Source organism: Myotis nattereri, assembly GCF_964212035.1.
Source record: "Myotis nattereri genome assembly, chromosome: 2".
Lineage (NCBI taxonomy): Eukaryota > Metazoa > Chordata > Mammalia > Chiroptera > Vespertilionidae > Myotis > Myotis nattereri.
In genome coordinates, this window is record NC_138076.1 from 9,116,817 (window position 1) to 9,130,244 (window position 13,428).

Here is a 13,428-nt window from a genome sequence, read left to right on the forward strand (position 1 = left end):
AGTTCAAGTTCAGTTTCAGTCAGTAGACATGAGTAAGAGTAGTAGACAGGGCATCGCGCTATTTCCTCTTTCATTCATGTTCTTGCTGAGTTTATGGTTTGGTTGAGTTTAATTTAAACCCTCTGAAGCTTACGAAGCAGAAATGGAACTGGCACTGGCAAGAGGAACTGCACCTTCACTTTAGGGACAGAGTTCAAAAAGAGAAAAGAAATGCCCTCTAGAATTTCAGCCAACGAGCAAGACAATGTCCTTTCTGAACGGTGGCTGAGAAGGGAGACCCATGTGCACAGGTCACTGTTTATCTAATGCTCTGCTGTAAATGTAACTGTCTATCTACGTCCACAATATATTCATCACATTATAAACCCGGGAGAAGTTTTAATGATGAAAAAATATAGTCTGACCTTGGCTTTCTGCTAACACTGGGTTGGTTGTTCTAATCGCCTTGTTCCTTTTAATAAGGGTTTATTTCAAAAAGCCCTATGAGTCCCTCTCCATTAAACCTGTGAACAATATCGACCCTTTTAAATAACCAATAGCTACATCTGGGGCCCAGGAGTGGGCAGTGTACACACTGACACACGTTTACTTCTTGCTCTTAATTCTGCAACCCTGTCAAGCTAGTGACCTGTTTCAACCGCCTCAGGCTGTTTTGTTACTCTACTTGTCTGTATAAGGCGTTGCGGCAACCTGTGGTGTGTCCTTAGGCAAATCTCTCACCACTAGGTTTCATTTTCCTCCTTTCGCAGACTAAGGAGTTGGATGAGGCGATCTCTACACTCCCTGCCAATTGCCATGTTTTGCTTTAATACCTATGTAGTTGCAATATTTATTATATCCTAACAATAAAAAATGTGCTCATTTCTGGACAAGCGCATTCCTTTAACCAGTTGGAGTCAGTAAAGCGAATGGAAGACTGGACAGTGAATCTGAACTTTCTCCGGCACCTGGGTGCTCCCTGCAGGTTCTGCCTGGGAAAGGCGGCTCCCTCTCTGCTGGGAAAGGGTGAGTTTCTGCACTTACTTCTCTTACAGTGTCGCCAAGAAGAGAAAGCGAGATTAGAGAAATGGAAGTAATTAGCTTTGATTAGGAACAGAGTGGTGTTTTTTTTTTTCTGTCCCTTTGACTGCACACTGTTCAATTCTGACAGTTTTGCATCAGCCTCAGGTTAATAACAGAGGAATTCCCTCTCAGTTAGATATTCATTAACTTTTTAGTACTGGCCCTGCCCACACTGAGGGGCGAAGTCCCACTGTCTTACCTTTCTCTGTTGCTAAATCTGTGCCCCTTTTAAGGAAACCCAGGGGTCTGCACCTGAAGAAGAAGACAGAAGACATTCTTAAGGAGCTATTTTCTGTGCCTCTTGCTGCGATTGTGTTTGGTTTCCTTTGCCTTTCTTGGAATGCACCAACTACAACTGGTCTTTTTTTTTTTTTTAACTTCAGTTTCACTTTCGAGATTCCAGCAAATTTGCCGCCCGCCCGTCCCGATGATGAACACACGGCTGGATTGGGACTGATGACAACAGGGACGGTCAGCTGTCCTCAGAGTACACAAAGGTAGAGATTTCACCTTCCTGTGGGGCTAGGATCGCTCGTTGGGTGAAGCTAGGTGCATGATGGTTTTAGGATTCTTTGCTCTGGTGCTTGAAATCTAGTCAGAATCACTCTAGGAGCATGAAAGAACAGGCAGATGATGTAGGTATGGGAAGAAGTGTATCATAACTCAGTACAATAATAGCAACAAGCCTAATGAACAGGATAAAACATTTTATGCAGCAAATGAAAAAAAAAATGTTTCTTTCCTCTGTAAGGTAGCTGGCAGGCACATTAGGGTAGCTACTGAAATCATTTGGCAATAACCTTCACAAAAAATCACAGCTTCTTCTTAAAGATACAAAGTCCTGTGAGCTTAAAAGAGCTTGTCTCCCTCTCTCAGCCTTCAGGGCTGGGGAGGAGATGACTGGCGCTGTATGGCAATGGGCTTGACAAGGAGGAACTCTTCCACTGTTCGCAGGGGTGAGAAAATGGCTTTCTTTGGCCTAATAAAGGAGGAAGCTTGGAGCTGAGAAGTGGAAAGCCACTCGGAGGTGTAAGAGGATCAGAGATTAGCTTGGGCAGATGTGGGTCAGGTCACATGGAGATGGAGTCGGCCTTGGCTAGCAGTTTTAGGAAGCTGCTTCCCAACTTTGCAGTATGGCTTTGTGTCGGCATGTGTCTGCATACAGCGTATGTGTCTAAATTTAGGGGGACAGAGAAATGTAAAGTTTACACAGCAAACAGTACAAGCCAAACTGTAGCTGGTGGAAACTCGAAGCAGCCTGGCTCCGGACTCCATGTCCTCACCACTGTGCAGTGTGGCGCTGGCTTGGACAGAGATGGAACCCTGTGCTCCCTGAACCCGCTCTCCAAACGGCCAGGCCCCATGTCCTCAGAGCCTGTGTACATAAGATTGTGTATAGCTTTAAAAATACGCAGTGCCAGCATTGTAAAGGCCATTAGATGGGAATGTTAATTTATAGAAGCTGATTTCTTCTGTTTTTCTGAGAACTAGAGTAGAATAAAAATAAAACCATTAATTTTAAAAAGAATAATTTAAAATACTTAGACAAGTTCTGTTTTCCTAGAATAATCACCTAAAAGGATTTTACATTCAAACTTATCTGGAATTCTTCTTGTGACATGAGTTTTAGATCTTACTCAAAAATCTATTAAAATATCATTATTATTGATTCATCCCCATACCTTGAGGATACATTTGATTTTTAAAAAACATGTGAAATGGTAAACTAGGTAAACAATCATATCATAAAATACTACATCGGGTACAAATTCCACCAAAACAAGTTTGTAGCCATACATAAAAAGAAAGTGGTTTTCTTGAACTGGTTTTTAACTGCCCATGGAAAGCTGTTCATTCAACATATATTTATTCAATACCAGCTACATTCTAATCATTTTTCTGGGTTACACAGCATAAAATAAAAACAACCATGTCCTCTCCTATTACCACTTACTTCTTCATAAGGAGGGATAATTAAATAAATTAAAAATAAAATTATAATTATAATTACCACTTTATACAACATGGATTATTATACTGATTAATAATAGTAGTAAATCCTGCTTTGTTCCAGATACTGAAAGACTTATTTCTTTTAACCTTTGTAACAACCTATGGAGGAGTGACTCTAATTATCTCTACTTACAAGATGAGAAAACGAAGGCGTGAGAAATGAATTAACTTGCTCCAGGCTGTATAGTAGAGGATCCAGGATCAGAACTCAGAGGGTGTATGTCCAGGGTTTGTTCTCTTAATGACTGCTTCTTCAAGTCTTACTGATTCTGCAGCGAATGGTCATTTATATAATCATAAAACTGTAAATGATATCTATTGACTTTAAATTTTATGAATTGATCTAGACCAAGTATATCTGACTTATCATAGTCTTAGGATAAATGCTAACATTGTATATCTATTATAGCTGACAGTTTTAAGAAATGCAAGAAAGGAAGAAGTGTGTAGAAAATACAGGGGTGCATATTTCCTGTATCACATGGTGAAGAGTCGAGAGATTTTTTTGTGTAAAGTTGGTTGATCAATAAGTAGAATTCTAAGTAATTAATAGTAAATTAAATTAAAAATAACTAAAGAAAAATTGTGACAGCAATGATGAAACAGAATAAGTTCCTTATCTTTAGAGTGGGAAAAAAATACTTAGTCAGTAAATGAAGAAATAGTAGTATATTATTTAGGTTTGTGAAGGTGACCATGAGAATTAAAAATAGACACTGTTAAGAGGTTACTTTAGGTCATTGCCATGGGAGTGGAAGTGAAGGGTGAAGAGGGAGTTTGTATTATCCGTTTTGTATTTTCTGTGCTGTTTGAATTACATATGTATATACATATATATAATATATATACCTAATATATATCTAATATTCTAAGTGTCTGACCATCCGACTGGTCACTATGATGCACACTGACCACCAGAGGGCAGACACTCAACACAGGAGCTGCCATGACGTGCACAGAGAAATGGCACTGCGGATCTGGCGCCCACAAAGCAACCCTCGCTTCCCCCAAGTGGAATATAGGCCCCGCCACCACCCTGGAGTGACAGCCCACCAAATCGCAGCCGATGCTGCTGAGACCCCATAGTGCAAAATGTGGCCCACAGTCCAGCCCAGCCTGGAAACGGTGGCTGTGGGCACCGGGTAATGATGTCACGTTTTTGTTGACATTCTGAAGCCAAAATTGTCAACAGAATATGTCTAAAGATCAACTATTGCCACAATGTACCTCTGAAGCCAAAAGAAGCCAGGGTTGTCAGCAGAATGTATCTGAAGACCGACTACTAGCACCACGTACCTGTGAAATTGAAAGAAGCCAGGGCTGTCTACAAATGTATCTGAAGACCGACTACTGGCACAGCGTACCTCTGAGGCTGGAAGAAAGCAATGTTATCGACAGAATACAGTGGGGCCTTGACTTACAAGTTTAATTCTTTCCGTGACCGAGCTCGTAACTCAAATTACTCGTATGTCAAATCAAAAAGTGAACAAGTGAGACACGTGATGCTGGGCTGATGTGGCGTTCAGTGTGACGTTCGCTTCGCCAACTAGCGGTGGGGTGTCTGAAGCTGGCTCATAACCCGAATTTTAGCTCGCAACTCAAAGCAAAAAATCGGCCGAGAAAAACTTGTTAGTCGGGACACTCATAAGTCAAGGCCCCACTGTGTGTCCAAAGAACAACCATCGACAAGTACTACCAACACTGGTAGGAACTGCCTTCATAGCCAAATGAGATAAATGAGGATGCAATTATTGAACACAGTGTGGTGGAATGACTCTTACATGTCAATTTTGCCTATCCCTCAATTTATCCGATGAAAAACCAACTGATGGAAAATTTACTCAATGTTGTAGCAAAGGCAAAGTTTCTCCAAATGATATAAATTTTCCAGAATATTTTTAAAAATTAATGATTAATGAATTGCTTTGTCCCCGTCTGACACTGGCCTCCCATTTAAATTATTTAAAGACAGTTTCCTGTGATTGGGGAAATAGTCATTTGCTATGACTATTAATAAATCACAAGGACAAACTCTAGAGAGAGTAGGATATTCCTACCTAAACCCATTTTCAGACACGGTCAGTATATGTTGCTTTCTCTTGAGTTTGAAGAGCGTGTGATGTTAAAGTTGTAAATACTTCATCACAAGGGAAATTAGTTAAGCACTCTGAAAGTGTTTTTACTCTTAGTGTGGTATACAGGGAGATATTAGAATAACTTTAATCAATTTATCAGTCATTGTTTGTATCAATGTTGTTTTTATATCATCTTTTTGTTTTATATCATGTTTTTGTTGTTTTCATATCATGTCTTTGTTGTTATATCATGTTGTTATTGTTTATTTATTAATCATTTATATATTATTTTCATGTATATCTTACTAATTTTCTTTCACTTCTGACACTTCTATTATAGAGGAAAGGCAAATGGTGATATTAAAATATTTCTTCTAATTAATTTCCTTTCAATGTGCACGAATCCATGCACTGGGCCACTAGTTTCCACTTAATGTACTACTTGTATAATACATACTTATATATCATGAAAGTTATAGTAAAAAAATCATGCATAGATACATTTGGTTATATATTTTACAAAGAATATACCAATGCATGTGAAAACATGTGTTATTAATGTAATGTATTGCTTTTTAATGTTTTTTTATAGGGCAGAATCATGAGCCGGAGTCTGCTGTGTCATATCTCCTGCTTTCTGGGACTGTTGCCCCTTTGGATACAGTGTACGTCTTCTGCCAACAGCTGTGCTGTTTGGCATGAAGTAGCTGACTGCAGTCATCTGAAGTTGACTCAGATACCCGATGACCTCCCAGCAAACATAACAGTGCTAAATCTAACCCATAATCAACTCAGAAAATTACCACCTGCCAATTTTACAAGATACAGTCAACTGACTATCTTGGATGCAGGATTTAACTCCATTTCAAAACTGGAGCCAGAATTGTGCCAAAAACTTCCCTTGTTGGGAATTCTGAACCTCCAACACAATGAGCTATATCAACTTTCTGACAAAACCTTTATCTTCTGCCGGAATTTGACTGAACTCCATCTTAGGTACAACTTAATCCACAAAATTCAAAATAATCCCTTTAAAGACCTGAAGGTAAGATGAAAATGTTCATTTCCATATAATAAATGAAAAGTATGTTATCTAATGTTAAGATTTCAAGTCATGTATTCATTCTTATACTTAATATCTAGATATCTGGGTGAAGAAGGAGAAATTTAATCTACCCAAATTGGGGGGCTGAGGGGAACCACACACAAATATTGCCATTATCATGGGAAATGTTTTCAAAAGAGAAAATATCATTTTAAATCAGTTTCTTTCTTTTTAAAAAATTTTTTTTATTGATTTCAGAGAGGAAGATAGAGGAGAGAGAGATAGAAACATCAATGATGAAAGAGAATCATTGATCGGTTGCCTCCTGCACGCCCCCTACTGGGGATCGAGCTCGTAACCCGGGTATGTGATCTTGACTGGAATCAAACCCAGGACCCTTCAGTCTGCAGGCTGACACTTTATCCACTGAGCCAAACTGGCCAGGGATTAAATCAGTTTCAATCTTAATTTTAAAGATCTCTGCATCTCTTGCTTCTTCTCATTAGAAATAGAACTTTCTTAGATACAAGAGGTAGAGATCAGAGATGAATCAGAACATCCCATGAGGAGCACAGCAAATAACCTTTCAAGGCTGCTGATTTTGTACCTGAAATAATGAGAAAAATGTCTAGTGCAAATTCTGACTTAAATAAGGTTAACACAGTTAACTTAAAGTTATCTATTCTTGATTTTTTACAAATTATGAACAACAAATATGCATCTATCAACAAGTGAATCTAAGAATCAAGTGAATAAATAATCTGATGAACAGAATGAACTGGTGATTATAATAGAATCAGGGACATAGAAAGGGAATGGACTGACTATTCTTGGGGGGGAAAGGGGTGTGGGAGATGCGGGAAGAGACTGGACAAAAATCGTGCACCTATGGATGAGGACAATGGGTGGGGAGTGAGGGCGGAGGGTGGGGCAGGAACTGGGAGGAGGGGAGTTATGGGGGGAAAAAAGAGGAACAAATGTAATAATCTGAACAATAAAGATTTAATTAAAAAAAAAAGAAAAAAAAGAAAAATTACCCAAAGGGAAGAAACTAAAAAAAAAAAAAAAAAAGTTATCTATTCTTGATTTTAGAAATCTCGCAATATTGCTTTCCAATGACTACTTACAGTTTTCCTTTTAGTACTTCACTTGAATTTTAAGTCTGTGAAAAATGTACAAGGTAGAGCTAAAGTAGGTTGATAGTTGCTCATATGAAAAATAATACAACTAATAAATAATACAAAAATAAACTGTTTCATGTACTCACAACTGTAAACCTACTTTTGCCCCACCCTGTATTTAATATCTCTAAATTTGAGACAGTTATTAAATGCTTTTCCTAAGCCAAAGCCATTTTCAAAACTATTTGTTTTCTTCTTTTTATGGACTTATAAACACCAGGTCATTTCTTGACCTCAGATGCCAAGAATACATATATATTTAAATATGCTTAGAAACTTTTATAAAATGATTTGCTTGGAAGCTATTTAAAATTTCTTTTGAGGCCTTCTTAGATTTTGAGGTGGAAAAAATATCTTTGGATACAAAAACCTCAATATCTGGTTGAAGTAATCATTGGGGGAAATTTTAACATTGTTTTTTTAAAATAAATAAAAGTGTTATTCTCTGTAATAGACATAAGATTTTGCCCTAACATATATATCAATGTTTCCTTATCTTTTACTTGAGTTTGTAGCATACATGTTCAAAAACAGCATAGCATGAAAAAACACCCCACAACCCTCACAAAACAAACAAAAATGAACATTCTCTACTAGACATGCTACTAGACATGATGCAAAGTTTACATAGCTATCGATCTTACTCAATCTAAAAATCTTAGGATTTCATGGTTGACAAAGCTCTACTCATAGTTCTTTTTTAAAATATATTTTATTGATTTCAGAAAGAAAGGGAGAGGGAGAGAGAAATAGAAACATCAATGATGAGAGAGAATCATCAATTGGCTGCCTCTTGCATGCTGCACAATGGGCACCAAGCCCAGGAATGTGCCCTGACTGAGAATTGAACCATGACCTTCTGGTTCATAGGTTGATGCTCAACCACTGAACAACACCAGCAGGGCCTCATAGTTTTTAAGAAAACATTTCTCTTTTCCTGTTATTTAGTTTCAAGGCTGATGTATGACACTATATGTTTGAAAAGCTACATGAATATTCCTTAGATCAGAAATACATGTTTATTATAAATAAACTAGAGACTCGGTGCACAGATTTGTGCACCGGTGGGGTCCCTCAGCCTGGCCTGCTGGGATTTGGCTGAAACTGGCTATCTGATTTCCCCAAGGGATCCTGGATTGCGAGAGGATGCAGGCCAGGCCGAGGGACCCCACTGGTGCATGAATCCTCTAGGATGCATATAAGATCTTTGGTTAATCTCTTCCCACCTTCTCTCCCCCCTTTCCTCTGAGATTCATCAGTTTGTTCCATGTTTCCATGCCTGTGTTTTCCACTCCTGCATTGAGTGTCTGCCCCCTGGTGGTCAGTGCGTGTCATAGTTACCGGTCGGTTGAACGGTCAGCTGGTTGCTTAAGCTTTTACATATAGAGATATGTAAATACATGCTCATTATGACTTTTCTTTATGTCATGAATAAGTAAGCTTAAGCCTTTCTTATTTCAGTAAGAGAAATAAAGTGATTCTTGATGTAAGAAACTAAATCCTTACAACAATAATATTTTTAATCTCAACAAAGATTTTTATTACTCCTATTGTCAGTTTTCTATAGAATAATAGAGAAATGACATTTTGCTGTTGAGTTCTTTCTAAGGTTCACATACATTTAGAGCAGGGGTGGGAAACCCCTGCAGACCATATAAGGCCCGTAAAATCATTTGGTCTGGCCCTACCAAGGCATTAGGAATGAGTTAATTAAGTGTTTGACCAAATATGCAGACTAATGTTTAAGTCGATGGTTTTGTATAGCATATGAATGATATTATAAATATCCAAATGGCACTTGGCAGAAAAAAAGGTTCCCCACCCCTGATTTAGAAGAACTATTTTTGATGGCAAGATTCTAACATCTACTTAATTTTTCCTCTCAGAATTTAATCAAATTAGATTTATCTCACAATGGCTTATCATCTACTAAATTAGGAACTCAACTCCAACTGGAAAATCTCCAAGAACTTTTATTATCAAATAATAAAATTCATGTACTAAAACGTGAAGAACTTGATTTCCTTGGCAATTCTTCTTTAAAAAAATTAGAGTTGTCTTCAAATCAAATTAAAGAGGTAAGAAGTGAGGTAAATTATTTCATGTTCTGTCTTTAGGTGTGGGCAGTCCGTAATTGTGTCACCTGGATAGGAATCCAAAAATCTCTATAGACTTGCAAAATCCTTCACTCTGACTTCTTGGTCATTGATGTCGCCCTCACAAGAAAGGGAGTTGGGTAGCAATTAGGAGCTAGGCCTCTGCTGGCAAACAGAAGTGGCTTAAAATCCTCCTTCCATTATAGACCAGTACTTTGACTTTGGGGAACTTCACCTCTCTGGGTCCTCACATGTAAAGTGGAAATACCATCTATCTTACAAAATCTCTGAAAGAATTAACATAGCATGATGCTTAAGAGCACGGGCTTTAGAGCTAATTTAGTTGCCTTCCTCTCTGGGCTTTCTCTCTTATTAATTGTGCAAGCAGGCAAATTATTCAAGTCCTCTCTACTCCAGTTCTCCAGTTATAAAGTTCGTGTAATAAACATTACTTCATAGAACTGTGTGCTAGACAATGTAGCACATGTCGGGCATGTAAGGACCCCAGCAGAAGTGACATCTAAGCTGAGCCATGGATGCTGAGTAGAAGTTACCCTGTGGCCAGGGGAGGGGCAGAGAGGAGTGTTGGAGCAAGGTGCAGAGTAAGGAGCTGTGCATTAGAGGGATGGAGAGAAAATCCAGAGGAGGTAATGAAAAGAAGAGGGGGCTGGAGTAACGCATTGTGTTTAACAGATTGTGTTGCAAGGGTCATACAAACTCTACTGTGTCTTGGTTATTTACCTCTTTTTTCCCCTCCACCCTTAGTTTTCTCCAGGGTGTTTCCATGCAATTGGAAAATTATTTGGTCTCTCTCTGAACAATGCCCAACTGGGCCCCAGTCTCACCGAGAACCTTTGTCAGGAATTGTCAAACACAAGCATTCAGACTCTCTCCCTGAGCAGCACCCAGCTGTACAGAACAAGCAACACGACTTTCGCTGGACTAAAGCTGACGAACCTCACCGTGCTTGATCTTTCCTATAATGGCTTAAATGTGATCGGCAATGATTCCTTTGCTTGGCTTCCACATCTAGAATATCTCTTCCTGGAGTATAATAACATAGTACATTTGTCTTCTCGCTCCTTCTATGGGCTTTTCAATGTGAGATACCTGAATTTGAGACGCTCTTTTACTAAACAAAGCAATTCCCTTGCTTTGTTTCCCAAGATTGATGATTTTGCCTTTCAGTGGCTAACATGTTTGGAGCATCTTAACATGGACGATAACAACTTTCCAGGCATAAAAAGCAATATGTTCACGGGACTCACACAGCTGCGATATTTAAGTCTATCCAACTCTTTCACCAGTTTGCAAACTTTAACAAATAAAACATTTGTATCACTTGCTCATTCTCCTTTACTAATACTCAACCTAACAAAAAATAAAATCTCAAAAATAGAGAGGGGTGCTTTTTCTTGGTTGGGCCACCTAAAGGTACTTGACCTCGGCATTAATGACATTGGGCAGGAACTCACGGGCCAGGAATGGAGAGGTCTAGAAAACATTGTTGAAATCTACCTTTCCTACAACAAATACCTGCAACTGACTAGCAGCTCTTTTGCCCTGGTTCCAAGCCTTCAGCAACTGATGCTCCGAAGGGTGGCCCTTAAAAACCTGGATAGCTCCCCTTCACCTTTTCGCCCTCTTGCCAATATGACCATCCTCGATCTAAGCAACAACAACATAGCCAACATCAATGATGAACTGTTGGAGGGTCTGGACAGACTGGAAATTCTGGATTTGCAGCATAACAACTTAGCCCGGCTTTGGAAACAAGCAAATCCTGGTGGTCCTGTGAATTTTCTAAAGGGTCTTTCTCACCTCCACATCCTTAATTTAGAGTCTAACGGCTTTGATGAGATCCCAGCAGAGGCCTTCAAGGACTTGCTTCAGTTAAAGAGCATCAATTTAGGGTTGAATAATTTAAACATACTTCCACCATCCATCTTTGACAACCAGGCATCTCTAAAGTCGTTGAACCTTCAGAAGAATCTCATCACATCAGTTGAGAAGGATGTTTTTGGGCCAGCTTTCAAGAACCTGAGTAATTTAGATATGCGCTTTAATCCGTTTGATTGCACGTGTGAAAGTATTGCCTGGTTTGTTACCTGGCTCAATGCTACCCATACCAATATCTCTGAACTATCAAGCCATTACCTCTGCAATACCCCGCCTCAATATCATGGGTTTCCGGTGATGCTTTTTGATATATCACCCTGCAAAGACAGTGCCCCCTTCAAACTCCTTTTCATAATAAATACCAGTATCTTATTGAGTTTTATTTTTATTGTACTGTTCATCCATTTTGAAGGCTGGAGGATATCCTTCTACTGGAATGTTTTAGTGCATCGAGCTCTTGGTTTCAAAGAAATGGATAGACAGCCAGAGCAGTTTGACTATGCGGCGTATATAATTCATGCCTATGAGGATAGGGACTGGGTCTGGGAGAACTTCTCCCCAATGGAAGAACAAGATCAAACTCTCAGATTTTGTCTGGAAGAAAGGGACTTCCAGGCAGGTGTCCTTGAACTTGAAGCAATTGTTAATAGCATCAAAAGGAGCAGAAAAACCATTTTTGTTGTAACACAGCATCTATTAAAAGATCCATTATGCAAAAGGTAGGTGAACACTGTGACATTTGAAGTATATACAGTGGGGCCTTGACTTACGAGTGTCCCGACTAACGAGTTTTTCAAGATACCAGCTGTCTCTCGGCTGATTTTTTGCATTGAGTTGATAGAGTAATTTGAGTTAACGAGCTCCTTAACAAGCTCCTTAACGAGCTTGGTCTCAGAACGAATTAAACTCGTAAATCAAGGCCCCACTGTAGCTGTTTTTACATTGAGCTTTTCAATATTACCAACATTTTACTCACAATTCAAAGAATCTACACTAATAAAAGAGAAAGATGCAAATTGACCATACCTTCGTGATGCCCACCAGCCAATCAGGCGTGTGTATGCAAATTAACCCAACAAAGATGGTGGGTTAATTTGCATATACAGGCACCAAGTGGCCAGGGGCGGGGTGGGGCGGGACGCTTGCATTGTGCTGCTCCGGGCCTCTGGGAAGTGTGGGAAGGCGAAAAGGCGGCTCTGGCCAGAGCAAAGGTGGTGCTGGCAGCCAGGTGAAGGAGGCCCATTCTTGCATGAATCTTCATGCATCAGGCCTCTAGTTTAAAAAATAAAATTAAGAAAAAATATGACCTGATTTTTAGTGAGAGATCACAGTAAATTCTAAGGGGAATTTTAGATTTTAGAGCTTTTGACTATTTAAAACTGTATGTTTATATATAACTTAATTCAATTTCTTGTGGTTTTGTTTGTTTGTTTTTACTTAGATTCAAGGTGCACCAAGCAGTTCAAAAAGCTATTGAACAAAACCTAGATTCCATTATCTTGATCTTTCTTGAGGAGATTCCAGATTATAAACTGAACCATGCACTCTGCTTGCGAAGAGGAATGTTTAAATCTCACTGCATCTTGAACTGGCCAGTTCAGAAAGAACGGAAAAATGCCTTTCATCACACGTTGCAAGTAGCACTTGGGTCCAGAAATTCAGTACATTAGATTTATTTAAAAATTAAATGAAGAAATAACTTTCCTAATTTAAAAAGTTTCATGGTAAATTTAAGTTTTACTTGGAAACTGTGTAAATCTGTTTGTTTATATTTTATAGGTGAGAGTATTAGATCACAGTTATCTCTCTTCTATGGAAATATATCTCCTTATTTCAGACTTTTTATAACCAATTGACTTAATTTGACCCAAAAGAAACATATAGGAATATTCCCTATTAATGAATATACATAATTGGTTACTGAGGCCAATGAAAACTTAAGAAAGTTTAAAAATATTCCTCATTTAAGTAATGTAAGAGTTATGTGAGGGTTTTTAATAGTTATATTTGGGTATTTTATGTACTCAGAATAAAAAATAATTGTTTTAATGGGCACA

The 13,428-nt window shown here is 38.7% G+C and overlaps 1 protein-coding gene across 1 annotated transcript; it reads left to right on the plus strand.

Annotated features, from left to right (window-relative positions):
* Positions 1–3,201: 3,201 nt before the first annotated feature.
* On the plus strand, positions 3,202–13,041 carry TLR3 (toll like receptor 3; the record flags this gene model as incomplete). The annotated part of the gene is made up of 5 exons (XM_081083149.1): positions 3,202–3,290; positions 5,743–6,195; positions 9,263–9,454; positions 10,238–12,090; positions 12,813–13,041. Exons 2-5 carry the CDS (start codon positions 5,752–5,754, stop codon positions 13,039–13,041), a joined length of 2,718 nt encoding a protein of 905 aa, XP_080939275.1. The 5' UTR covers positions 3,202–3,290; positions 5,743–5,751.
* Positions 13,042–13,428: the final 387 nt, after the last annotated feature.